The 27,298-nt window shown below is 49.8% G+C and overlaps 8 protein-coding genes across 8 annotated transcripts; 5 read left to right on the forward strand and 3 right to left on the reverse strand.

Annotated features, from left to right (window-relative positions):
* Positions 1 to 965: 965 nt before the first annotated feature.
* Positions 966 to 2,876, forward strand: TRIVIDRAFT_62326 (uncharacterized protein; the record flags this gene model as incomplete). Its single annotated transcript, XM_014104386.1, has 4 exons — positions 966 to 1,165; positions 1,387 to 1,651; positions 1,723 to 1,917; positions 1,974 to 2,876. The coding sequence occupies 4 exons, from the start codon at positions 966 to 968 to the stop codon at positions 2,874 to 2,876; spliced, it is 1,563 nt and encodes a 520-aa protein (XP_013959861.1).
* A 4,226-nt stretch (positions 2,877 to 7,102) lies between these two features.
* Positions 7,103 to 9,327, forward strand: TRIVIDRAFT_85436 (uncharacterized protein; the record flags this gene model as incomplete). The annotated part of the gene is made up of 5 exons (XM_014104387.1): positions 7,103 to 7,656; positions 7,720 to 7,855; positions 7,913 to 8,222; positions 8,278 to 8,669; positions 8,740 to 9,327. The coding sequence occupies 5 exons, from the start codon at positions 7,253 to 7,255 to the stop codon at positions 9,211 to 9,213; spliced, it is 1,716 nt and encodes a 571-aa protein (XP_013959862.1).
* Positions 9,328 to 9,932: 605 nt separating this feature from the next.
* Positions 9,933 to 12,770, reverse strand: TRIVIDRAFT_32080 (glycosyltransferase family 2 protein; the record flags this gene model as incomplete). The annotated part of the gene is made up of 3 exons (XM_014104388.1): positions 9,933 to 10,656; positions 10,715 to 12,534; positions 12,606 to 12,770. 3 exons carry the CDS (start codon positions 12,768 to 12,770, stop codon positions 9,933 to 9,935), a joined length of 2,709 nt encoding a protein of 902 aa, XP_013959863.1.
* Positions 12,771 to 16,366: 3,596 nt separating this feature from the next.
* TRIVIDRAFT_144548 (uncharacterized protein) lies at positions 16,367 to 18,174 on the reverse strand (the record flags this gene model as incomplete). The annotated part of the gene is made up of 5 exons (XM_014104389.1): positions 16,367 to 16,793; positions 16,857 to 16,927; positions 17,012 to 17,162; positions 17,220 to 17,948; positions 18,020 to 18,174. The coding sequence occupies 5 exons, from the start codon at positions 18,172 to 18,174 to the stop codon at positions 16,367 to 16,369; spliced, it is 1,533 nt and encodes a 510-aa protein (XP_013959864.1).
* Positions 18,175 to 19,935: 1,761 nt separating this feature from the next.
* On the forward strand, positions 19,936 to 20,521 carry TRIVIDRAFT_32491 (uncharacterized protein; the record flags this gene model as incomplete). The annotated part of the gene is made up of 4 exons (XM_014104390.1): positions 19,936 to 19,987; positions 20,057 to 20,103; positions 20,159 to 20,222; positions 20,274 to 20,521. The coding sequence occupies 4 exons, from the start codon at positions 19,936 to 19,938 to the stop codon at positions 20,519 to 20,521; spliced, it is 411 nt and encodes a 136-aa protein (XP_013959865.1).
* Positions 20,522 to 21,636: 1,115 nt separating this feature from the next.
* Positions 21,637 to 22,750, forward strand: TRIVIDRAFT_55037 (uncharacterized protein; the record flags this gene model as incomplete). The annotated part of the gene is made up of 2 exons (XM_014104391.1): positions 21,637 to 21,807; positions 21,866 to 22,750. 2 exons carry the CDS (start codon positions 21,637 to 21,639, stop codon positions 22,748 to 22,750), a joined length of 1,056 nt encoding a protein of 351 aa, XP_013959866.1.
* Positions 22,751 to 23,499: 749 nt separating this feature from the next.
* TRIVIDRAFT_62332 (uncharacterized protein) lies at positions 23,500 to 25,232 on the forward strand (the record flags this gene model as incomplete). Its single annotated transcript, XM_014104392.1, has 2 exons — positions 23,500 to 25,139; positions 25,214 to 25,232. The coding sequence occupies 2 exons, from the start codon at positions 23,500 to 23,502 to the stop codon at positions 25,230 to 25,232; spliced, it is 1,659 nt and encodes a 552-aa protein (XP_013959867.1).
* A 181-nt stretch (positions 25,233 to 25,413) lies between these two features.
* Positions 25,414 to 27,028, reverse strand: TRIVIDRAFT_32483 (uncharacterized protein; the record flags this gene model as incomplete). Its single annotated transcript, XM_014104393.1, has 3 exons — positions 25,414 to 25,598; positions 25,661 to 26,845; positions 26,902 to 27,028. The coding sequence occupies 3 exons, from the start codon at positions 27,026 to 27,028 to the stop codon at positions 25,414 to 25,416; spliced, it is 1,497 nt and encodes a 498-aa protein (XP_013959868.1).
* Positions 27,029 to 27,298: the final 270 nt, after the last annotated feature.

Consider the following 27,298-nt stretch of genomic DNA (forward strand, 5'->3'; position numbering starts at 1 on the left):
TCTGTTACAAGAGTCTTATTGGATCCGGTTGACGCCCGGCATGTTTAATGAAAGCTTTGTGGGAAAGGTCCAGCCTTGTTGACGGACTAGCTAGGGTCGCTTACGTCGCCAAATTCGTTTCCAAAGAGGCAATCGCTAAAACTTTCCACTGTGCACTTCTAGTTTGTAACTAGAAGTGCTCCGAAACGAATCATAACATACAGTAAATTGAGCAAATCCAAGGAAATGCTGATAGAGGCTAGCACGCCATTACATTAACGTTTCTTGACTTGGTAGACTTTTCAATGTGATTCGCGTCTGGTGGTAACTTGCAGTACCTGGATTGTTTGCACTGAGCTTGGATTTAATTGCGGAATATACTCCATACTGAACTGACAACTTCGATGGCATCTACTAATTGTTGGATATCGAAGCGCTACTGTGTAAAGTTCGTGATGTATATAGACATGTCCATAAATTCTATGGTTTTCAGGTTTATTGTGTTAAAGTCTAGATTATTAAATCCTTGATACATATCTTCGTCTGCTGTAATAAGCTGTCTACAAGCATTTTGGCCATGCGCTAATGGAACCGACTTCTACTTGGGTACCAGTTTGTTCCCTCGAAGCAAATATGCTCAAAATCGTTTACAAAAGCAGTCTACAATAAAGACACAAGGCAATGACCGGCAGTTTTATTATCACGGAATCGGCTACTTCCTTCTCATGCATGACCGGGTTGCCGCCGTTCACATCCACGGAAGATTCCGTTAGCGGAGAACCCCCGAAGCCGGTTCCGTGACGGACAGCATGCTAACGACAAATTAATCAGCATAAGACCGAGCAATAATGGAGTCGAGTTAGTTGCCTTTGCTGAGTGCATAATCTTTGAGGCGGTTAGAATCTACGAAAGGCGTCTGGGTAGAGAGATTGAGTGTTGAGGCTATTCCGAGCACGTACAGCAACAATTGACTCAGTAACCACACGATGAGCGCACAACATGACTGGCGACAGACCGTCGCAGCAAAGCAGCAGCAAAGGCAGTCAAACATCGACGCCTTCATCGCTGATCAAGATCCGGCCTTGACAGAGAAAATCACCGCAATCGACGACACCGTTCTTCTTTCGAGGCTGCTGGCTACAGGAGAACTGAAGAGTGAAGATGTGACAAGGGCATATATTACAAGGTGGCGTCCTCATACATGCAGATTCCCATTGGCTTTACTGACATTGTGGCAACTGCAGAGCTATTGAAGCTCATAAAAAGGTGAATTTGTATGACTTGTGTCAAGGGTGTGCTACAGATATCTAACCTTGTTGAGAACAGACGAACTGGCAAGCCCCCTCTTACTGAACTTGCTGCTTTAATGGAATTGGATAACAAACAGCTAATTCTCCAGTGACACAGCCTCACAGAGATGTTATTCTCCGAAGCTATTCAAGACGCTAAAAGGCTGGATGAGTACCTTCGAGTCAACGGGAAACCTATTGGCCCCTTCCACGGAGTCCCAATGACGCTTAAAGACCAGTTTAATATCAAAGGCTATGATACCACACTTGGATACACCGTGAGGGCGCTCAAACCTGCTTCTGAAGATGCCGTTCTAGTCAAAATGCTGCGATCAATGGGCGCAGTTACCATAGCCAAGACAAACGTCCCTCAGAGTATCATGGTAAGCGATATATCAAGTTAACAAACGATAGCGAAAGGAAATTGTAGAGCGATGTTTCTAACAACAGACAGTGGGGAGAGACAGACAACCCGCTTTATGGACTGACTACAAACCCCATGAATGCAGATTACACTCCAGGTGGCTCAACTGGTGGTGAAGCCGCGGCATTATACATGAATGGCAGCATCTTGGGATGGGGAACAGACATTGGCGGAAGCGTTCGCATTCCAAGCCACATGATGGGTGTCTACGGTCTTAGATGCAGCGTATGTCCACGAAGATGCTTCTTCCAGTGGTACAAAAGACGGCTAACACGTCGCAGAACTCCAGATTACCGCACCGGGGATGTCTTGTCTCGACAGTTGGCCAAGAACATTCGCCGTCATCCGTCGGTCCTCTTGCTCGCTCGCTCTCCACCATCCAGCATGCAATGAAGGAAATCATTCTCCGCGAGCCTTGGCAGAGCGACTACTATGTTTCCCCCGTTGCATGGCGACAATCCATGTACGAAGAATATTCCACCAAGAAGTTGACAATCGGTCTTTTCCTTGATGACGGCATGGTAAGACCTCACCCACCAGTTACCAGAGCATTGCAACAGGCAGCAGCAGCTCTAAGAGCCGCAGGCCATGAAGTCATTGAATGGCCACTGGATCTCCACGCTGAAACCATTGAATTGATGGACGAGTTCTTTACCGTCGATGGCGGACAAGACATTCGCCGTGATGTCGAGGCGGGAGGCGAGCCCTATATTCCCGCGATAGAAAGTCTCGTCAACGCCGGTGAGGCCATCTCCCTGCACGACTACTGGCAGCTCAACAAGCGCAAGGCCAACCTACGACAAGCCCATCTCGAAAAGTGGACAACCGTCAAGTCGCCCACGACGGGCAGGACTGTGGATGCGATACTGATGCCAGTTATGCCTCACTCAGCAGTCCCTCACCAAGCAACCCGGTGGACGGGCTACACCAAAGTCTGGAACTTGCTCGATTATGTGGCGCTGGCTCTTCCCGGGGGTAAAGTTGAGGGTGCTGATTGTGCTGCGCAGTGGGACTACGCTCCACGAAATGAGGCGGATGAGTGGATTGGTAGCGTTTGGAGGGATCGCAAAGAGGAGATGGCTGAAATGGGGCTTCCGGTTGGGGTACAGATTGTTGGAGGGAGGTTAGAAGAGGAGAAGGTGTTGGCTATAGGCAAAGTTTTGGACGACTTGCTGAGGGCGTAGTGGTAGTTTTGGAGGCTAGATGTGTATAGATTCGATCATTATGAGAGCGTTCATATGTTTGGCATCCTACCGTTTTGTTTCTCTTTTTGGCTGAGCTTTCACTCAAAGATCATCAACATATTCCTAGCTGAAGAGACTCTCCTTGGACATGTGTGCTTCGAGACGAGAGTATGCCTCCTGCAGTATCCACAGACAAATACCCCCTTATTAGCGAAAGGCTGGTGGAGAGGTTAAAAAAAGAATGTAGCAAACTGACGTTCTGGTCCAACACAAGTCAAAGGTCTGCCGCTTCTATGGAGTACCTCGGCAGCAATTATACTACTCATGGTAGTAGCGCTAGATCCTACAGGAATTGGTCATGAGGCTACTAGGGGTTCGGTGAAGCCACGGTGCACACATCTACATGCGGCTATATAGACTAATACAACGTGTGACTACTGATAGACGTGTGTACGAGTGTGTAGGTGAGTGTAAACACAGAATCAAAAGGATCTACTCATCATCGTAACACCGCCGTCGCATCCCAAGGCAGTCAAGCAGCTACGGTGAAAAGACACCCACTTCGAGACACGCTCATGTGCCTCTTTGCCAAATTTAGGCCCGAGGAGAGACACCAAAAGATGGCAGTGCTCACTTGGTCCGTGAGCTGAGCCAGGCAATCAAGACAAGCCCCGAGGTCCCGATAGAAGCCGTAGTACACGGTGTATTCCGAGGATTCGCGTCTGTGGAGCGATGTCCCGGCCTTTGGCAACCTAGGTTTGCTAGACCCAACATGGTGAATAAAGTAAAGATGCAGCGTCGCATTTGGCTCTCCCGCAATCGACTCTAGTCTGCAGGAGAGCGGGCTGGCCGTCTATGCAAAACACGTTAACAAAGTGATCGACCATGGCCCAACAGCAGGTACCAGTGCGAAATCCTACCTATGCAGATACGCTGCTGCTAGGCGGTTTCTGGGAGATTTTGTGTAGCATCTGAGATTGCGTCGCCGGAGTCGCACGCGCCTCTCCTGAGCAGGCCCAATCCAGGGCTGGTCAAGGCAGTGCAAAGCACAGGGTTGGTGCAAGTTCTAGAAGCTTATGCCAAGATCCAGACGTTGATCTCTGCTTTTGGCGTGACTAAGTGTTACTACGCTGATACGATGCCACAGGAATAGTCTCGATGCCCATGTTGGAGAAGTGATAAGAGCCTTGGCGGTATCCCCGCTCGACATCCAGACGTGGAGAAAAGACGGTGTGATTTGATAAAATAAAGAAAAAGAGAAGACTTCATTGCTCATTCACCCGATCCGGCCTCCTTTCATGCCTGTGCTCCGGGAGCGTTCCCACAAACTGATAATGGCGGAGAAAAAAAGGTATCAGTAAACGCGCAAATGTCGGGTTTGCACTAGGAGAATATGACGGCGTAGACATTCAAGCACCCCAGAAAGGACTTGTATTGATCCGGGAACAGACACGAATTATACCGCACGTGGAGATTTTGCGCCTGTGGTCACTCAGATATTGTATGGTCTTTGGCGACGATGCTTGTCATGAGAGGCATTCAAACGGGTTTTCCACGGCTACCGGAACCAACGCATGTCATCTACAAGCGACTAGCCGATGGCGATATTTGTAGATGGAAAGGCGTAAGGGCGCGTCTGTGGCTGCGGGAGCCAAGATACGCTTGACGCTTCTCGTACTGGCCGAGGGGCCGAGAGAGGATGAGGCTCAAAACGCCAGACTTCTGGTCTGTTTTGTATGTTTTTTTTTGTTGATCTTGCATCGTGTAGCCACGCAACCACGTTGCACCTGGAGGAAAGCCTCGGCCAGGGCGAACCGAATGACAGCGAGATCGATCCCAACCTCCCAACTGCGCAAGCTGCTTCATTTTATCCGCTCCTTTCCATTTATGCATAGGAACGTGCCACCGGCTGGCCCTTGACCTAAGGACTGGGGTAAATCACGTCAAGGCCCGAAATAGGCAGGTCGGAATGCTTATCCCTGGATGCCGACAAATGGGAAAATCAGAAGCCGTGTGGTGTGGCGGGTCTAACAACCTTAAGATAACCTAGAACCAGGAAGCCCACAAAAGCGGACGATGCCTGACTAGTGCGGGCATTTGGAGAGAGGAGGAGAGAGGAGGAGGAGAGGGAGGGGGTCGTCGCGAGAATGGAGGTGTTGTTGAGAGTTGTTGACTGACTGGAGGCGGAGGTGGTTTGTTCGACAGGTGGATGTGAAGTTGTTTGAAGCTGGGAAGTTGTTATCTGCCATCGTCAATGTACAAGTATGGATGTTAATCCTGACAGGAGAGAAAAAGTAAGGTTGCCGACTAAAGATAAGGATAAAGATAAGGTAAGCAGTAAGATAACAACCCATCTGTGCTCGTCGGCGCCCAGAATCAGGTGCCGGACCCTCGCTACCACTGACCACTAAACGCCCCCGACTTACAGTGAAAATCCGCCTCCCCAGGCTCTAAATGCCCCAAGCGCGGTGCTTATTCTTGCTAGCTCGCCCTTCTAGAACTCTTCCGCGCCATTTGCTTCGAATCAACGTGTGGCGTTTTCTAGCTTCTCGGCCGCTTATCATTTTCGTCCTTTTTCTCCGCCACCAAGTCAACCAACAATCACTTGCCTAGGCACCAGCGTTTCTCGTCGATGTCTTGGATCGCCTGATGAATGGGCCGGGCTATCTATTCAGAGAGGCCGTCTGCTAATATTCACTCGCTCATGCCGGTACCTCTGGGGCTCATTCCCCATACCAGAACTCCCCTTGCTACCTATTATGTTGGCACTATGGATGAGACACCGAGACGAGCCCGAGGAGACGCAGGATGAGTGAGGCTGAGGACTTGAGACATTGACTGCTTATAGCGAGATCAGCTACCATCTACTGTACTGTACGGAGTACTCGTATTGTTGATTGACAGCGTCAGCCGAGCAAATAAACTGCCAACCGCCGTGGTACAAGCGGGGCAAGATAACACGATATCTCAACTCTGCTACAACCAGAAACGCTATGACCCCAGTCTTGTGGCAAACTACGAGTACACGCGCTATTAGGGTTCCTCCGAAATGTCATCGGCTCACGTTCCCCTCTGTGCCCATCGCTAGGCGACGGTTCGCTTGTGACGAGACTAGCTGGCCCCGAGTGAGGCGAGTAGGCACACTGGTCGGCCATCCGCCATGCAAGCAAACGAGGCTTGCAGAAGCCTTGTCGTGCTACAAGCAGTCTGCCGTATTCTGCCAGGATCCAATGTCATGGCGTTTGTCATACGAATACTCAGTACAGCCTCCATCTACTTAATGTTTCTGGCTGGAGAACAGGGGGGAGGGCGCACGAGTCAAAACATCACGACCAAGATGAGGAACATGTCCTGAACCAACACCGCCAAGCCTGTCTAAGGAGTCGACTAGAGATTCTTGCCTGCAGATAATCAGCTCTGATGGATGTAAGTGGGATGCTGTAAAGAGAAGAAAGAGACAAAAATACAGGGATCATCGCAACCCCACACAACCACGAGCATCCGCCTCCCCAGCGAGGTGTGATTGTCGGTCCCCGATTTTCTCCAACGAAGCACCGGATCCATACCAAGAAAGCCTCAGCCTGCTAATAACATACAATTAGGTATTGATGGCCATTCATTGAGCTAATATGGCAGCTAGCTCCCTTGGCAGACGCGCCAGAAGCTGCGGGAAAATGCGGTCACACCAACTGCCCAGAAGGAGCATCTTTCCCCAATCTCAATCTGCTGGCCTAGCCTCAGAGACCTCGCCCCGGTCCGTGCAGACCATGAGGCCATGTTCCTTGCCTCTCTCAGCTTGCTTCTCCACTGCTGAGGCCCCAGGTTCGGGCTTTTTGCTGGTTCTTACTCGAGACCCAGTGCGGTGATAGGCTGACCGTGGAGGAGTCGAGATACGCAGCACGGCTAAGGACATGGAGAGGCCCATCTCCACGTCTTGGTGCGTGCTTAGCCTCGGGGATCCCATGTCTGTCTACCTCACCCGAACATGCACTCGTACAGTTGCACCTCAGGTCTGGTTGCGGCATGTAACTGAACCCAACGGCGTGACAGGCACAAAGTCTCAGACTCCATAAAAGTACAGGCCGGGATGGATGCCATCCCAGCAGCTCCAAGGCTGGCAAGTAGGGCAAACATTTATAGCCCAGAGAAGCTGCCTCCTCCGTAAGACAGCTTTTCTTTTTCTTTTTTAGTCCGCCACCTCTCCTCCTTGCCATCTCTTCATCTACCCGTCGTCCCTTATCGTATCTTTACGATTTCGACGGTCTGGCGCGTCTCTGTTCCGTTTGAGACATTCGTCGCCTAGTGGTGTAGAGCACCCTTTTCATCCCCGTCTTCTCCCTACTTTCAAGGCAAAGTCCTCCGGGCATCTCGCCGCCATGAGTGACGACGACGGGCTCTACGCTTACCGTCCTAACCCGACTGGCTACGGCAACGATGTCGAGAAAAGCAGCGCGAGAATCGGTAACTATGAGAATGTCCGCATCCGTGGTCTGGAGACTTCGCCCGAGACGTCTCTGCACCGCGGTCTCAAGGCGCGCCATATTTCCATGATTGCCATTGGTGGTGCGCTCGGCACTGGTCTCATCATTGGTACCGGAAAGGCTCTCGCCCAGGCCGGCCCCGGCTCGCTGCTCATCTCGTACTGTTTCGTTGGAATTCTCGTCTACGGTGTCATGGCATCTCTGGGAGAAATGGCCGCTTGGCTGCCTATGAGTGCTGGATTTACAGGCTACGCGACGCGATACTGCCACCCGTCTCTTGGATTCGCTCTTGGTTGGACGTAAGTTTCGGGTCGTGGTTTTTTATATGCGACAGTTTGTGGGCTTGCTAACGGCGATTCAAGATATTGGTTCAAGTACATCATTACCACTCCGAACCAGTTGACGGCTGCCGCCTTGGTCATTCAGTACTGGTGTCCACGAGACAAGGTCAATCCGGGTGTCTTCATTGCTATCTTCCTGGTCACAATTCTTGTTGTGGTATGTCCCTTTATTGCTTCTCTTCCTGAATCCATCGCATATGCTAACACTATGTAGAACTACCTAGGAATTGAACTCTTTGGCGAACTGGAATTCTGGCTTTCCTCTTTCAAAGTCATCATCATCGTCGGCATCATAATCTTCTCCTTGTGCATTGCCTGCGGTGGCGGTCCCAACGGCGATGCTCCCGGCTTCCGATACTGGCACAACCCCGGTGCCTTTGCCGAACTATATCAGACGGGCTCTTTGGGCAAGTTCCTTGGCTTTTGGTCTGTCATGGTCAATGCTACTTTTGCGTACCTCGGAACCGAACTGGTCGGTGTCACCGCCGGTGAAGCTCAGAACCCCCGACGAAGCATCCCCAAGGGTACGTGTGATGTGACTCCTTGCCATGAGACAAGAACTGACGTGTGTAATTACAGCCATCAAGCTCACCTTCTTCCGAATCCTCTTCTTCTACTGCCTCAGCGTCTTCCTTGTCGGCATGATTGTTCCCTACAACAGCAAGGAGCTCACTTTCGCCAACAAGCAGACCACCGGCGCCAACGCTTCCCCTTTCGTCGTCGCAGCCACCATCGCCGGCGTCAAGGTCCTGCCGCACATTATCAACGGCTGCATCTTGGTCTTTGTCTTTTCCGCCTCCAACTCTGACTTGTACATTGCCAGCCGAACTCTTTATGGCCTTGCCTCCGATGACGCTGCTCCTGCCATCTTCAAGCGAACCAACAGCCGTGGTGTTCCCTACCCTGCGCTTTTCCTTTGCGCAGCGATTGCCTGCCTGGCGTTTATGAATGCTTCCACCGCCAGCACAGTGGTATGTTTCTTTTTCGAGTCATTCCTGGCCAATGAAGACGCAATTTATTAACTAACACGATTGATATTAGGTCTTTGGCTACTTTGTCAACCTTGTCACCATCTTCGGTATCCTGACCTGGATTTCCATCCTCGTCACCTACCTCTTCTTCCTCCGTGCTCGTCGCGCCCAAAACATCCCCGACAGCGCCATGCCCTATGTCGCTCCTCAGGGCTTCTGGGGTACCGTCGCCTGCTTGTTCTTCACGATCCTCATTGCCTTGACCAAGAACTTCGACGTCTTCGTCCACACCCCTGCCCGCAAGTTTGACTACAAGAACTTCATCACTGGATACCTTGGAATCCCGCTCTACATCATCCTTCTCTTTGGCCACATGCTCGTCACCAAGAGCAAGGGTGTTCCGGCCCACGAGGCGGACTTTTACACTGGAAAGGAGATTATTGATGCTCAGGAGAATGAGTACCTTGAGGAGCAGGAGGCCAAGCGTGCTACTAGGCAGGGCTGGAACAAGTTTTACGATCGCTACATTTCGTGGCTGTTTTAAATGCAGGGGGTTGTGTGTGGGTTATTAATACCCTGGATACTCGGGCAAGTCGAGATGGTAGACTGGACCCCTTTTATGTATTACTACGTGGCATGAATATGAATGAGTATAATAAGAACTCGTCAATGGATATGATGAGAAGTAAATGAAGTAGCTCATTGTGATGTTATCTGAATGCTCCTGTAGCTTGACTTCCAGATCACACGAACAATCAATGTAAGAACACCCTTAAACTTGAAACCACAAAGCATCATCATCATTCAAACGTATTCTAAGATATCTGCTATCTAAACGAATTCCCAACCAAATAACATCAAAGAAAGGGGGGTTGGAAAGAAAACGCCAAGCCACACCTCACTCATTCAAAGGACGCCCATCACGTTACCACAAGGCCGTAAATGTATGTATACAGTGAAGAAATATGAATGAAAGAGAAGCTTCAGACCCCCTTTTACAAAGTCACAAAAACCTCGAAAACAAAAACATAAAAACATAAAAACAGCGTGGGAAAGTTGTTGTTGTATACATGCATAAAAGCCCTTTTTCCGTTTTGGCCCGTTCTTCAGGTGGCCCTCCCAACTTGGAGAATAAAAAGGGGGTATAATCCAGAAACTTAAATAAACTCTTTCTCTCATGGCCACTTTGGTGTCATATAACTCTTTGTTTTTTTTTTAACTGTTCCTTTTTCTTCTTTTCTTCGTCAACTTTCCCCTTAGCTCTTAGACGCCTCTAAAGAGTCTGACGATGAGGAACCACATAGCTCCGAGGAACTTGAAACTACTCAGTGCAGCAACACTCCACAGAACAACAGCCATGTAAATGTTGGACCGCTCCGTCTGCTGCGCCTCTGGATCCTGCCCATTACCTGGCGTGATCCTCTCCAGGCCAGCCGAGCTCAAGACCACGGCCGCGAGCGCAAAGTTTGTAATCATCCAGATGAGCACGACACCGGTACGCACACCTCGGTAGTAGTCCATCTGCTTCTCCTGCAGCTGCGCCGGCGTAGGTTCCTTCTTTTCTTCCTTGAACTTTACGCTGAAGAGCGCGACTTCTCGCTGGTACTGCGCATTCAAATCACCCTCGTCGGGAAGGTCTGTTTTGCCCTCGCCATCTTTGGTGTTGACGGACGGCAGCTTCTCCACCTTGTCATCACCCTTGGTACCCCAAGACACGTCGTGGGTGTTGCAAAAGGCGTAGACGTTGAGAACGTTGGTAAAGGTTGGTGTCAGGAGCATATACTGAATGAAAGAAGTAATCATGTGCCACGGGTCAAACATGAGGAGGGATGCAATGAGCCAGATACCGTAAGTCGACATGACGGAAACAATGAGCGTGTAGAAAACCTGATTCTTAAACAGTTGGCTAATGTTAAATCCATCTCCGTCGTTGAGATCCGCGATAATGGCCTTGACGGCGATGAAAACAGCTGCAAACAACAGGTAGCTAAACGAAACACGTTAGAACAAGGATACACAAGACGAGATAAGGGGTCTCAGCTTACATCATAATAATCGCCCAGAACCAGACCATGGCCGAATAAAGCTTACCAGACCCTGCCGGCCGATTGCCCAAAGACAAGACAAAGCAGGTGATTAGACAAACGCCATAGAGCCATTCAAACACAACACCCAGGATTTCACCCGTCTTGCCCAGAAGAGTGTCCGAGCCCAAACTCGTCGTCAGAATCTTGAAAACCAGGAAGAAGTTGCCAATCGCAAACCAAGCAAAGATCATGTTGATGGTGTTGAACACGAACTCAATGAAGAATGCAATCTTTCGGAAGAAGGAATGGTCGGAGCGGAAGAAGTCGTGGAAGTGAGCAATGGCATAAATGGCAGCAAAGAAGGAACCGTTGAGCCAACGACGTCGTTGGAGAACCAATTCTGTCACCGTGTCGGGCACATCAGTCTCACCGGTGGCAGACTTGACATACTGCAGGATCCAATGGCAGTTCCGCTTGGTAACCAGCTCAAAGCAGAGAATACGATCTTCGGCCAAGTACATGTTAGACTCGAAGAGGCCTGCTTTACCGCCACCGTGCAGCGTTTCACCCAGGAAGTACTTTTCGAGAGGGCCCTGGCCGTTCTTGTCGTTCTGCAAGGCGACATATCGATAAGCTGAGAAGGCACCAGGCAACACAGAAATGAAGCCAAAGGCTGATTCCAGGGGCTTGTCCAGAATATTGCTCATCTTGTATTCGAAATTTTGTGTCGCGACGAGAGGATTGAGCAAGTTCTTGCCACCAGTGCCCAACATGGCCTTGATCTCACCACAGGCACCTCCGCACATGGGTTCCAAATCAAACGCCTTCCAGAGGTGATAGATGGAACTACCACCAGGCCTCGTGCCAGCGTCGATGAGGACGCAAATGTTGGGGTCCAGTACGCGGCCAAACGCCTGGAAGAACCATCTGTGAGAGTTGATCTTTTTCCCGTTCTTCTCTTTGAGGCAGAAAAGCAGCTGAACAGGCTGTCGGCGGTGGACCAGTGAGACAACATCCTTGTTTAGCTGCAGGTGTGTCTGGGTGGTGTATTCGTAGATGTGGGCAGTCACATCTTTTCCGTTGACCTGCTGCTTGGCGATTCCCTCCTGATAGACTCCGAGACCTGCCAACACGGCTCTCGTTCGGGGATTGATCTTGGCGCGACCATCGCTGACAATGCAGACGACAATCTTTTTCCAAGCGTCCTTGCCCCACGTCTTGCTGTTGGGCCGGTTGCACATATATTCAATGTTCTTGAAAACACCCACCATGGTTCGCGCAAATAGGACGTCATCCTCGTTGTACATGGTGACAACGATGAAAAGCTCAGTGTGGCGTGGCTTGCTGAAGAGCTTTTGGCGCAGGGTAAAGTTTTCGTCGTAGAAGTCCTTGGGGTCACAGGTCGCGGCCGAGTAGCGCATGTGTGTGAACTCGTCACGTTCGCCGTGGGGGTTCTCGCGTAGCATAACCGGAGGCACAGGACAATCAAGCACCAGGTTACCGCGGTACAGGAGCACCTGCTTTACCGTTTTCCACCTTTTGATGCCACCTGTAGGCGTAACAGGCCGGGGGTTATCTTCGAATTGGTTGAGGGGGGTTTCGGTATTCTGGTGGGAGAGCATCGGCCGCCGGTCGTCATAATCGTAGCCCTGCTGGTCATAGCCCTGTTGATCGTAGCCGGGCTGGTCGTATGATTGGTGCTGGTCATAGCCTTGGCCTTCCTGCGGGTGCGGCTCATATGGAGCGTTGTAGTAGGCATCGTGATGGGCCTCTGGGTTCAATGCGTAATCTGAGGGGTGCTGGCTGTTGTTGTAGGAGGATAGAGCATCGACGGAGTGCTAAGGGAAGGTCTAGTCAGCCGCGACAACTCTCCAATTGCTTGTGGGAAATGACTCCGTCGGGCACTTACAGCGGGGTTGATGTGTAGCTGATCACTCGGACTGGCCAGTCGCCCAATATCAGGCATCTGGGCGTTCTGAGGGTGATGGCCGTACGGATTCTCATCGAGCTGGTATCCCTGCTGAAGCGGGTGTCCAGGCGACGGAGTCCTGTACGGGTTACCCCGGGGATCCATCTGATGATGTTGATCGTCGTCGTAGTGGTCTGCAGAGAGAATTGGTTAGATTGCGGAGAGGGGATCGAGAGAAGAAGCAGAGCAGAATAGAGTAGAGCAGCGGCAGCAAAAGATTGAGAAGAAAGATGGTTGGAAATGAGGCGCAACAAGGCGCGCTACGGGCCTATCTGTATACGTATATGACCACGGGTAAGATGCCGCAGCCCAGGGAACGTGGGGAGAGGCTAGCCCAGAAGGTCGAGCAACGCATCGCAATGATGAAGATGTCGCAACAGGGAGCAATGCGTCGTAGAGACGATGTGGGCAAAAGTGGGTGTTCGAGATTAAGCGGGCAGGGGGGGTGAAGCCAAGGCCCGTCAGAAGGGGAAATTGGAGATTGCAAGCACATACCTAGGTGATGATACGACATGGTCGGTGTGATGTGTAAAGGATGACGAGACGGTCAATGGCGAGTGGTTGGCTGAGGAGAGTCGACAGTGCTCGCAAGTCGAGTCGATTCAAGGGCGAGCGTCTTTGATCCCTCCGCGTTGCCCCTGGTGGCGCCTGGAATGGACGAGGGGAAGTGAGGCGTGTATGTATTTTTGGAGTCGCCTTAGTTTCTGCTTGTGGTTAACGGCAGATACTCGTACAGCAGGGCTGCCAAGTGCCGCCAACAATGCAAAGATTCTACAGTAGTGCTGTAGGTTCGTATGAAGTACGAAGTGGTATTGCGGCGCAGCAACAGCTTTGCGTCTTCGTCTGATGCAGATCGAGAGCGCGCGAGAGAGAACGAGACACGCGGGAGGCCTGTGCGCACCCGAACGGTTCTCGGCTAGGCGATCAAGGACAGTCGTCGAGGAAGCTCGCCAATGGCAGCTTGGAGCATGCAAGGTACAGTACTGGTTGTTGCTCTCTCGCGGTTCCCAGGCCAGGCCGACGATCGCAACTCCGATATTGGCGTATCAACAAGGACAGTCTGCGCCTAAAGCACAGTAGCGTCTTCAGTGACCTCTTCCAAAGCCGGTCGGGTACGTACTGTACAGGTCTGGGCGGCCAAATCGAAGGGGGAAGAGGATGAGAAAAAGATCAAACGGCGGTTTCAAAGTGATGAAGTAGCAGTTTCACTGAAGCTTCTCGGAGACCAGGGCCGTGGGCCAAAACTCCTCCCCTGGCCTCAATCCGCCAGATGACCCTTGGACCAGCTGTCGGTTTCAGAGGCGCTAGTGGGGGTTTTAGTGTCTTGTAGGGGCTTGGGGAGGCAGACTCCAGGGCGTTTAGCGGGATCCTACTGGCTGGCAGCACCCCACCAAGGGCTTTATTGGCCATTGCCGCGGTGACGGGAAGCAGTGACGTCGATAAGAAGATGGGCCACATGGACGGGAGGATTAGACGAGAGAGAGAGGAGAGCACAAGTTCAGGGGGGGGGGACATATCTGGTACTACCTATTACACTACGGCATTGTGAGCTCTTTTCATCTGGTCCCTTATTATCTTAGGTACAGTACGGAGTACATATCAAAAGACCTCTCTCTGCTTCCCCTTGCTAGTCCACCCGGATAATGCATAAGCGGCACTACTAATCATGCATTCCAAGCCTTTGCGCGACATCGCCAGCTCTGATTCCAGCCGTCGTCAGCACACCGTCTCTGCATATATTCCCGTTCCCGAACTTGACAGCACCTACAAGTATTACTTTGTACTGAAAGGGCGCTACCAAGTACTACTCGTACACATGCGATGATACCCTCCTCCATTACAAAGAGTTCGCCAAAAATAAACGCCGCCCCCTCGAAAAGGTTGCCCACCATCTCGTCGCCAAGGCACAGCTCACAAATCAACAAGCAGCCTAACGAGCTCAGCCTCGCCAACCTTGTTCGCCACCCGCCAATCATGGGCTCTCGTGGCGGGTTAGCTGAGCTCAGCAGAGCCTCCAAGCCTCTGCCATCGCGCGGCCTCGTCGTCACAGCTGATGTGTCTAGTGGATCGCTAGATCAGAGCCAATCTGGGGCAAGTCTCTTTTTCTCTCTCCATCGTATTGATAAGGATCAGCAAGGAGATATTATAACGGGCCACGGCTAGTCATGAGCTGCAAATGGCCGACAGGATACTTACATGTACATACATACATACATGCTCCGTAGTGCAACTCAAGAGTGGATGAACCAGTCTCGGTGGCTCGATTCAAGGCTCATTGAGTTTGGCTACACCATCATTGCCCAACTCAACTGCATACCCGAGATCAGGTATAATCCGTCAGGCACCCAATTCTCCACCAACTTCTGCTTCCATCCCTCTTCAGCCTCAAACCTGAACCCTTCAGATTTTTTTTTTTCTTCAGCAGCCAATGCGGGGCTACAAAAACTGCCTCGCGGGGCGTCCACCAATGCTCAGGTACAATCACATGTGCTAATGAGCCCAACCCCATCGGAGTTCTTCCCGCCGGCAAGGGTATCTGCAGCTATTTAATCATCCAATCTTTTTGGCACGCCATTGAGGGCAAGCAAATGTGACATGTGCCGAGAAAAGACAGAATTGCAGTACCTAGGTAGTAGCTATGTAGTTAACCTGCTACCTTGAATCTTTGATAAACCCAACTCGTCAACGTTCATGTAGTCACATCACCACAACAAACACATTTGGCTACATTAGATACCAATCTTCAATCTGAGTTGCTACAACCATGGGTCAAGGGAAAATGAAAATTAATTTTATTAATAATCATATTCTCCGTACTGTCAGCGGCATCGAGTGATTTCTGATGCCGATATCCCAAAGTCTCCTAGTCATTTAGTGGCAAGATGCGCTGGTCTTACAGTCGACATGCTCATGGGAGGACAACTCATGATTCAAGGACTTTTTAGTAATTGCTTAGCTTGAGCCGCCAAATGCGTTCTACCCAACACTATGGTTCAATCTAACATACTAGTCAGATAACCATCCGGGGTAAGCCAGAGCCGGGAACATCAAAGATTACGGAGGGGCCTGTGTCGTGGCTGTACCTGGCCTAAACTTTGCCGTACAATCAAGCTTGATCCAGATGAAAATTAACGGCCCCTGACCAAATTACGCGTAGCGTACCTGAGCCAAAGGTCCAGACAGCTAGCCTCGAATAATTGACATCGACGCCACTAGGAACGTTGCCCAGAGTATGGCCCATCGATCCTATACCGTTGATGGAACCCAGAAGTTTTCTGTTGCGTATAGAGCGAGTTGATTGTCCAGACGAGGACGTCAACGACGAAGATGGCGGCCGCTTATTCTCAACACAAAAACCGAGAACGAGCCTGTCATGCAGCCTACCTGCAGCACCTAGTTGCCTGCGGAATTCTGCTCATTTTTCTCCATCTTCTCGGGTTGCCCGTAGGGCTTTCTTGGCGAGGTGAATAAGATGCAGGTGTTATGCATCTGGAGTTCCAAGATGAACCCGCAGCGACGTGCAAGACCCTGAGCTCTGGAAATACGATCGCTTTGACATGTAGGGAGTAATCTTTATCCTGACTCGTTTCTCGTGGAATTGTAGGGCCGGTACTCTGTGTTTTGTCTGTGTGTGTACTGGGGTAACAGAGTTGAATCGTAAATTGCCTCCATTGTCCCTACTTAAGGGCTTTCATTCGGAATTACGTGGCGCTGATTTGACTCGGCGTATTACTCATACTCTTCATCGAGTTGAGATGGCTTAAAAAGTTTTCTATTTGAGCTGTTAGAACATTCATATTCACATCACGAGTATAAGAGAAGCACTCGCCTCCAAGTCTCCAGCGGTTTGAGAATGATAGCAAAGAGTTTCGTAGAGTCCAAATATCCTCAGTCGATAGACCTTCCAAACGCAGCTCGTTTAATTGAGCGGCAGCACCATATAGACAACAGAGTCCAAAGAAGCATGGTCTGGTGTTGTTGGACCAGCCGTGGGCCTGAACCCATTCGGCTTCGTCACGACATGTGTCCATGATCATGTTATGTACGCAATTAAATGTCAAGGCCGCTTTGGGGTTATCGATCGGCATCCTGTAGTAACTTTGCTTGCGATAGAGCATGATTAAAGCACTTTTTTGTCGATCAGCAAAGGCCCTTGCAAGACAGAAAAGAACGAGTTATCGTATCACTTACCTAAGCGACATGGCAACTGTTTCACAGAGAGGGAAATTGCCTCCTTCAGTCGTATGAATATACTCGCTAATCTGATTGCATATTTCTGCTTCTACCGCTTCGTACTTGTTAGTGTCGGGTCCCAGGATATCCTTTAGCATATCGCCAAGGCGGACAGCGTGCTCTGCTCGTGCTAGCAGGTTCCGGATAGTATTCCGGCTGTAGAGGTCGATATTTGATACCTGAAAGATGGCAGAGGTTGTGGGAATGTGATGCGCTTCCACCAAATACGGCAGGCACTGGTCGATGTTGGAGAGAACTATAGTCCTACAGAAGCGGTTAATATCACATCTCGGACGATTCTCGTCATGTTTCGTAGCTTACCTATCAAGCAGGATAATACCACTCCAACAGAGATCCAATTCCAATTGATCGTAACGGTTGTGGTCCATTCCCATCCTTGATTCTGCCGCCGCGTAACCATCGATGCTGAGACGGCGAATAAGACCGATGCATATTGTCAATATCTCGTACGCCTCTTTGCTCATACCATGGCCGCATGCATATGTCGTCAGAATGATACCACATTGTAGCAAAGTGCGAGCAGGAATATCAGGAGATGTCTGTAGAATAACAAACAGCTGCCGCGAAGTGCGATATAAAACGCTTTGTGTCGATTGGGCTTGGATTTCGCAAGGACCTTCGGCGAAGGCGTGCATACAGAGAAGCAATAAGGCAAACGCATCATGATTGACTGCCTCGCACAAGTTAAAACGTGCTGCTTCGTCATAAACCGCCTCTCTGTCCAGAGTAGGTAGCCAATAGTATGCCAGATCAAAATATTTGGCTACAACATCCGTTACGCTGATGCCGCTTTGATCAAAGATGTCTCTCACAACATGATACAACGAAGGCTGGTAATAGTTGCCTTGGATGTACGCGCCAGGCTTTGAACATGCCGCCCAGAGTAAATCGCGTTCGCCGTGAGGGGAGAGGTGGAAGCGGCAAGGCCTGGAGCACGGTATTAGCATATGACTTGTGCTGCTGGCCACCGGCACCAGTGCGTGGACGGCCACGTCGTTTTTCGTTGGATAGACGCATCGAATTGCCTTCCTAACAGCCATGATATTGTTAGTAAGGTGCCTGTGGTCACGGATACAGACTCGGGTCTGGCAGATGCCTACGTGGAGCACCGAGAACACTGGGGGATGAGTCTGTCGCAGCGCTGCTTTTGACGACGGCAATTCAAGCATGTCCCTGGAGTAAAGCCGGCCCGATTAGCAGCAACTCCTGCTTCGAGTTGATTGCTGCTCGATGAAAAAGCCACATGCTCAGTCATGTTGCCGCGGGCGGATCTACAAACGACCCAATGCACAGCAGGCTGAAGATGAGGATACAACGATTGACGGAACAATTCAGGCCTCCACTGAGATGCCACTTTGCTAGTGCAATCGAAGAGGAAGCGAGGGCCACTGTATATACACCATCGGCCGACCCTTGTCAAAGATTCATTCTAGTTCCGAGCTGTTGCCTTGGATCCGCAGGCCTGAGGCGAGAGGCGAGAAAAGCTCTAATGGGATGGATGATTTAGTAATACATGTACTCTCTGGTTGCGGGTACGTACTACTCGTGCCAAACGGCAGCATCGGCAGATACAACGCTAGGTAGCTACTACATATATAAAGAGAGTCTGGACCAGAGGGTGGCTAACCAGAAACTACCTACTGGTAAGTAATCGGATTTGTTTTCCCAGATCTCAGTTGTTTCAATAGGTAGATGGTGAAGAAAGGCGGCTTGAAGGCGGCGCCACAGTTTAGGGCATTTTGTACTACAGTGTAGCGCGAACTGTACCGCGGACGAGATCGGGCAACCCCTGGCAGTGGGCTATAGGCCGCTACCCTATGACCCGAAGAGCTTCGATGATATGTAATAAATGTAGCGTAACAGGGATTGTTTGCTTATTTGGGGGTATTGAATTGTAAGTGAGGAGTGCCATTGATAAGTCAAGTGAGTTCGATGTAAACCACAACTTTGCCTTGCTGCTCTCTGGCTGGCGATGCTACTATTGCCACTATAATCTGTAAACCTCACGGCAGGCTCTCATCAGCTAGACGCCACAAAGACTTCATTATTAATGCCTAAACCAATCATTAGTTCTACATTTCCAATAAATCAGATTCATTAGCTCCTAGTGTTTTGGTATTGCCACACCTATTCTGCTGGTGATGTCAACAGTTGCAAAGATGGAAATGTGGGACAAGCCGTGTCTCTAAGAGTATCTATCGCTTCTAGAATTGTGTAAAATACCCGCACTTGCTCTACTGAATAACACTTATTAAAGCGCTTAAACGCTTTAACTCTTTACTTACCATAGCCTTGGTAGATACATATTACAATCGTGTTCAGCTAGTACGCTACCTGTCTACATCGCCAAGTCGACATTCTTGTATGTAGAACCGCTTCTCTCTACAACCGCGTGTGATCTTGGCTACGTGCATGTACTTTTGCCACTGGCCACCCCTTATCAACATGGAAATGAAGCTCCAAGACAGCGTATATGTTAGCTTGTTGATACGAGCAATCCTTCGCTCCGTATCGCGGATGTACTTAATGTTTTTTTCTCGAATCCAGGGTAGCCCCACTGGGCGGCAAACATTCCACTTGTCCGGTACGCATACATTTCTGCACTCAGCCAATACATCATGCACCTAATTGAGACTCAGACAAGACACCAAGAACAACTCCATTACGGCTGTACGGCTAGAAGTGGAACCCAATGTTAGATTACTACTGTCAAGCTCGCAATACTTGTGGCCGGATACGATGCTGAACCCACCGTATCTGCAACAGTTACCACATTACATCGCTCTTCGGACCATCGCGGGCCAATGCGGATCATCGCATGATGGGTTGTGGGTGGCCCCAAGTTTCCATGTGTCCGAATCCATGTTACTCCGAGTTGTTATAGAACTACCTGTTTCAGACATCCAGATACCCCGCGCTTTTGTAAATAGACGTACGAGTATATATAGCGCTTGACACGTCGTACTGGTGCTTGAACCGTAGTTGTTGTTCATCTATTTAAACTATTCAAAACAAAATGTCTCTTACAGGAAGTTGCTTGTGTGGGGAGGTGGCTTATGCCAGCAGCAGTGAGTTGTCCTTACACAACAATATGGCATCTATTTTGAACTTATACTCTAACTCGAATGGTTCAACAGGCCCGGCGACGCTCACGGCTCTCTGCCACTGCTCAGACTGCCAGAAGGTGCCTATGCATCGAAATAAACACTCCGCCGAATGCCATTGCTGACACCTGATAGTGGACTGGCTCAACATATACCGCAAATGCCGTAGTCCCAGAGGCGTCCTTCCAGGTTACCAAGGGTCAGCTCTTTTCCTCATTGAGAATCCAACAATAGGTCTAATCGACTTTAGGCGAGCCCAAGTTTTACGACACCATCGGTGACTCTGGAAAGAAGAACAGACACTTCTTCTGCGCAAACTGCGGTTCCAGCCTGTACGGAGTGCTGGACGTCATGCCCGGCGAGATTGTCATCAAGAGCGGCGGATTGGATAACGGAGCGGCCGACCTGAAGAACGTTGGGCTTGAGTTTTACTGCGAGAGGAGGTTGAGCTTTGTCCCACCAACAGAGGGAGCCAAACAAGTTCCTCGCTTTGGATAGACAAGAGAAAGCGAAACGGCGTATAGTTATGTCGATTACTCAAAAAATAAAATTAAAGTCTCACCATGGATGAAACGGCACCTCTAAGGCAGGAAACTTCGACCAAAAAGGTAGGTTTGACCAAATTCGAAGTTTACACTATGTGAATTGGATTTGCCCAGCAGTTGGACCATCAAATACAAGAACAATAGCCATGACTTCAAGTCATTATAGCCATCTTCTATCTGCAACTCAAATTGACTCATGTTGAGTCCTGGAAGCTGTGTTGCATGAGATGAGGGGTCGGTTGTCAAGGAGGTAATGCGAACGACTTAAGTCATTGGTCCATTTGTGTATCTAACCAAACCACTTGACGGGAATAAACAAACCCGAGTTGAGCCCATTAACGCTCTGCCTTGCGCGGATAAGTTGTATTGCGACGAGTCAGTGATCAGGAGCACAGCATAACAGTGTTAATGTTATTGAAGATAAACTGTGTACGCTGTTTGAAGAGCAGGGGCCGGCCGACCCCTGCTAGCTTCCGCTCCAGATTTAACATTCTGCTCGTGATGACAGGGGTCGGCCGATGCTTGTGGGGATGACGAGCCAATGAAGCTATGTCATTCAGATTTCATGTTCCCGAAGAGGCGTCAAAGATGCTCGATTCTTTGGCATATCTGAAATCAAGAAGTAATTAAGCTTGGTATTCTTGCAGTTCATACTGGGTAGGCGAATTTTTCTGACAAACATGACAAGGAAAGCTCCATCTCGTTTCATCTGCCGGTACTAGAGCTCATGTATTACTGTCTGTTGATGCGTAAGGCTGGACGACCCAGTCTAGATGTAAGAGAGGCACCTAATTAACCTTCAATTAATAATGCACAAAGTTTTTTGTCTTGCCTAAGTCGCCATTCAAGTGGCACTTTGAACCTTTTGGCAATGATGTAAATGTTATCCACTCGGATTTATAATTGAGGCAGACCAACACATCCAGCCTTCAATCTACAGATATAAATACTGCTCGACGAGCACCAGTACATGCCATTCAATTCCATTATAGATAACACAACACAACTCAAGCCTACGAAAAAACTTCTCATCTTCTCAGATTTCTTTATCCTTTGTCATCCATCACAATGGCTCTCCCTACTACTTCACGAGCATGGTCCATCCGTGACATCCACAGCGACAGCTTTGACGGCCTCGTTCTGCAAGAAAATGTTCCTCTCCCTCAGCTCGGCGAGCATGATGTTCTGGTTCAAGTTGAAGCTGTCTCTCTAAACTACAGAGATCTGGCCATCCCAAGAGTACGTATAAATACGAAATTCCTGGTACAAAAATTCAGGCAGCTAACTCCTTTGTCAGGGACTCTACCCATTTGCCATGAGCCTACCTGTCGTTCCTGGCTCCGATAGTTCCGGTATTGTCCTTGCTGTTGGACCCAAGGTTACCAGAGTGTCAAAGGGTGACCGAGTGTGCACATTGTTCAACGAGCACCACCAGACGAACCCCATTACCCCCGAGGCTGTTGGAAGTGGCCTTGGTGGCGCCGTTGATGGCACACTGCGCAACTATGGTGTTTTTGGCGAGCACTGTCTTGTCAAGGCCCCATCCTCTCTCAACGCCGTTGAGGCTAGCACTCTGACATGCGCACCCCTTACCGCATGGAACGCCCTGTACGGACTGCAGTCAAAGGCTATCAAGGCTGGCGACTGGGTCTTGACTCAGGGTACTGGTGGCGTTAGCCTTGCAGCTATTCAGTTTGCTGTTGCTGCGGGCGCAACCGTTGTCTCTACAACCTCCACGGATGACAAGGCCGACGCCCTGAAGAAGCTGGGAGCTTCCCACGTTATCAACTACAAGCAGACCCCCAACTGGGGCGAGGTCGCCCGAGCCCTGACTCCCGGAGGCCTGGGATTCGACCACATTCTCGAGATTGGCGGTGCCGCAAGCGTTGCGCAGTCACTCAAGGCCATTAAGCTGGAGGGTGTCATTACCCTCATTGGGTTCCTCACTTCTTCTGAGAAGCAGCCTCCTCTGATGGACGCTCTGAACCACCTTTGCATTGTCCGCGGCATCTTTGTCGGCTCCAGACAGCAGTTTGAGGAGATGAATCGGGCGATTGACTCTGCAAAGATCCATCCGGTGGTTGATTCTAACCTCTTTTCTTTTGAAGATATGAAGAAGGCGTATCAGCACCAGTGGGAGAGCAAGCACTTTGGAAAGGTTGTCATCAAGATTGTAAACTAAAATAAACATGTAGAATCATTTTCGAGTACTAGTGTGCATATTTAGCAAGACAAAGTTTTTATTATTACAGATTCTAAGGCTATATGTCTTTAATGGTGCTCATGAGCGATGATGTTATATTATCTTGCGATTACGCCTCGTCAGGTAAGTTGAACAACTGAAAGAGAAAACATACGACGTAGAACAATAAATACAAAACTATAATATCATGTAGCTAATCTGTCGCTCTCCGCTACTGCAGTGACATAATGGCATCTGGCCACTTCATCGCGCCACATCCGACAGCTTCCAGTTCTTCATCGGATGTCGCTAATCTAGTTGAACAAGGGTCGGCCGTCCCTAGCTAGAGCTGTTCGGCCCGGGGGTGCGATTGACTAAATCGGAGTATTTCGGAGTAGTCTGGAGTATCTGGAGCTTATAAATACAGAGTCGACCTGATCTACAGCTTTATAAACCCCTCTGCGGTAGTTCTGCAGCGGCTGAAAGCTGCCAAGCTGACTTATTTGTATCTACTTGGCCGGTTTCATTCGATTGCGGGGCAATGGATTACTCTTCATCTACTTACGGGAATCTTTCCGAACAGAAAAATGTCTGGTTGTGTCACATATGCAGCAGGAAAGGCGTGGCGTTAACGAGTCATTGTACTAACCTCGCAATGGAGACGAATTACTATAAAAGCCTCCCTACCGTTGATTATACATAAGACTGAGTTATTGCAATGAGATCTAGTTACAAAAGTCATTAGCGATATGGAGGAAAAGGCGCATACGATGAACAAGAAGCTGGCTGTCCTCGAGGACGATGGCTACTTCAATCTCGGAACCTATCATCGTCCCATTACAACCAAAAGCCCCGATGCTCAGCGGTGGTTTAATCGAGGCCTCATCTGGGCCTATGGCTTCAATACCCAGGAGGCATCCAACTGTTTTGAGAAGGTCATTTCGGCAGACCCGGATTGCGCAATGGGATACTGGGGATTGGCGTATACTCGGGGACCGTATTACAACAAGGCGTGGCGCTTGTTTGACCCAAAAGACCTGAAAATGGCCCTTGAAGCCACTTACAGCGCGTCACGACGAGCATTGGATCTCATCGGAAATGCTAGTCCAGTCGAGCAAGCTCTTGTCCGAGCCATTGTCGCCCGATATCCCCAGCCAACTCCGACAGACGACTACTCAGTGTGGAATCGTGCGTATGCTGATTCTATGGAAACTGCTTACAAACAGTTCAGCGGCGATTTAGACGTTGTTGTTCTGTATGCTGATGCCCTCATGAATCTCACTCCTTGGGCTATGTGGGATCCATACACCGGCAAGCCTGGTCCCAATGCTCGCACACTCGATGCTAGTGCAGCTGTCTCGCGGGCGTTGACTCAAAAGGGCGCTGACGAACATCCTGGATTGCTTCATTTACATATTCATCTCATGGAAATGTCACGTACACCTGAAGTTGCTGTTCCTTCGGCTGACCTGCTGCGCGGCCTCGTGCCAGAGAGCGGGCATCTAAACCACATGCCATCGCATATCGATGTTCTTATTGGAGATTATCGAAGTGCCGTTGCTGCCAACACGGCGGCTGTTAAAGCAGATGCGAAATTTGTCGAAAAGGTCGGCGGCATGAATATGTATACTTTCTATTGGGCCCATGACTATCACTCGTTGATATACGCGGCCATGCTATCTGGGCAATCGAGAGTAGCTCTTGAGAACTGCACTTATTTGGAGGAAGCACTACCCGAGGCCCTGCTCACAGTCGAGTCTCCACCGATGGCAGATTGGTTGGAAGCCTTTTGTGCCGTTCGACCTCATGTCTTGATCAGGTTCGGCTGTTGGGACGATATTATCAATCTTACACTACCGACAAATCAATATCTCTACTGCGTCACGACCGCCACGATCCATTACGCCAAAGGTGTCGCTTACGCCGCTACGGGGAACGTGATGGAGGCTTTGAAACAACAAACATTATTCACTGAAGCTCTAATCCGGGTGCCATCTTCACGATTGGACTACCCAAACAAGTGCGTTGACATTCTCAAAGTCGCCGTGGAAATGCTGGCCGGGGAGATTGAGTACCGCAGGGGCAACTATGAAGTAGCCTTTGAGCATTTGCGCCAATCTATTCACCTGGATGATCACCTTTTATACAGCGAGCCATGGGGCTGGATGCAACCAACCCGTCACGCCTACGCGGCTCTGCTGCTAGAACAAGGCCGCGTGGAAGAAGCGGCTGCAGCTTATGCAGAAGATCTCGGCCTCGATGAGTCTTTGCCTCGGGGCCACCAGCATCCAAATAACATTTGGGCTTTGCATGGATATCACGAGTGTCTGACATTACTGGGACGAACGGCTGAGGCTAAGCTGCTCGAGCTTCCGTTGAAGTTTGCGATGTGCTTAGCAGATATTCCTGTCCAGTCTTCGTGTTTTTGTAGAACCAATACAGGTACCTATAAAGATACGATAGAAAGCGGCGAGACATGTAAAAAGAGTGGCAGCTGTGGATCAAAATAGACTCGGTGGTGTTGTGGAATTGAATAAGAACTAGAGAGAACCTAATCTTTGTTTGAGACTGTTACTTGTATGGATTCGAATCTATTCTCGCCAGCATACATGTAAATAATCGCGCTATACAACATTGAAGTTATCGTACCACCTCTCACAAGGTTACAGCTTGGACCGGAGTGAACTCAACCATCCATTAGACTTGTTAACCTTGCGCGCGTAGGGATGCTTAAGACCAGGCACCATCAAGTCCAGGCTACTGGTATTCACAAAGTCCGGATGTGCGTCTCTCATCAAATCCGTCATGCCGCATAGGCGCATAGCCGTTTCTATTTCGTCTTTGAGAACTGCACAAGTAATCAGCATTCCGGCAAACTCCAACCAATAAAGAAGTGATACATGTACTTACTCCATGCTACGCGCTCTACTCCCTCCTGGCCGTAGCCCAAGGAGTAGAGGAATGGCCTGCCGAGTCCAACGGCAGATGCGCCCAAACAAATGGCTTTGACGATATCCGACCCTCGTCGGAACCCGCCATCGATCAAAACTTCAAGCTGGCTGAATATCTCAGGGCAATGCTTCTGCAACTCCAGCAAGACGAGAATGGTTGGCGGCGCAGTGTCGGCCGCGCGACCACCATGGTTACTGATCACGATACCTTGAACTCCCATTTTCGCAGCCATGATGGCATCGGCTGCACTTTGGATGCCCTTGACGACAATCGGCAGTTCAGTAATGCTTCGCAGCCATTTCAAATCGTCCCAACTAAATGTCGGATCGATAAATGACGATACTTGACGTGCCATACCAGCACCTTTATTGTCGCCAACCACAATTTCGGGGCTTAGACCAATTCCAGCTATCTGCAACTGTTCTTTTGACTTTACGCGCTCGTCATCTTCCCGCTTGGGGATCACGGGGACGTCGACCGTTACGAGAATGGCCTTTACTTTGCCGGTAGCCTCGATTGTGCGGACAATAGCCTCGGACTTGGACCGGTCTTTGTTGACGTACAGCTGGAAGAAGGCATGGCGTTTTGTCTCTTGTAGAATCTCGAGGTGAGTGTATGACGATGGCGTCGCGAAGCAATGCACAATACCGGCCGCACCAGCGCCTCGAGCCAGAGTCAGCTCACCTTCAGCACCGCCTGCTCGCGCAGCTCCGGTGGGCGAGATGAAAACTGGCATCTCAAGGTCACATCCGAAGAGCTTCGTCTGTGCCGTCACAGTGCCAACATTGCGCATAACTTTGGGCCGCAGCCAGATCTGTCGAAGCATGGAGCTGTTTGCGTCTCGTGTAATGTTGTCATTTGAGCCTCCTTTAATGTATGCCCATGATTTGTCCGACAGCGTCACATGTGCCGCCTTTTCGAAGTCATCCATGTTGAAAATCTCATCGAGAGCTGGCTTCTCTTGCGGTGGAGTTGATCCATACTGCTTTATGGCTTGATTGGCTGCTTTCCATTCCTCTGTTATTGTTGATGTGTCCAGTGATCCGACATGACCTTTTGCCCCCAGAGTCTCCCTGATTAATGAAGGCGAATGCACTCGGCTATACTCCTCTGTAGCGTCCATTCCGGAAAACTTGTGAATAACTAAGGGCACATGAGCAAGATGCCTTCTTATCTTTGCTGTACTCGATTTAACTTACTCTCCGGTCCGCCAGGATGCTCGGGCGCGAATTCAGTCATATCGTACACCTCTCCGTCCACGACAATCCACGCATCACCCCGCTTGTTGTGCTGGGTCACTTCCCAAGTTGAGACCTTTCTCGACATGACGTCCAGCTTTGTGTTAATGATGTTGCTGCAAAGATGAACCACCTAATGCCGAATCGGTGTGCAAATACGAGTAAATACAGAATCCGGTTGTCTTATCTCCCTGCATTCAATATTGAGACACGAGGCAGTGGTACGAAGGCGGGGTGAAACACATCAATCACGTCTATAGAGGAGTATACGCAATGAAAGAATGCTGGGAAAACTATTTGACCATGGGCTGTAATATATAGACCTAGCATACCGGTTAAAACTTCCTATTAGCATTTA

This window comes from Trichoderma virens, assembly GCF_000170995.1.
Source record: "Trichoderma virens Gv29-8 chromosome Unknown TRIVIscaffold_3, whole genome shotgun sequence".
Taxonomy (NCBI): Eukaryota; Fungi; Ascomycota; class Sordariomycetes; order Hypocreales; family Hypocreaceae; genus Trichoderma; species Trichoderma virens.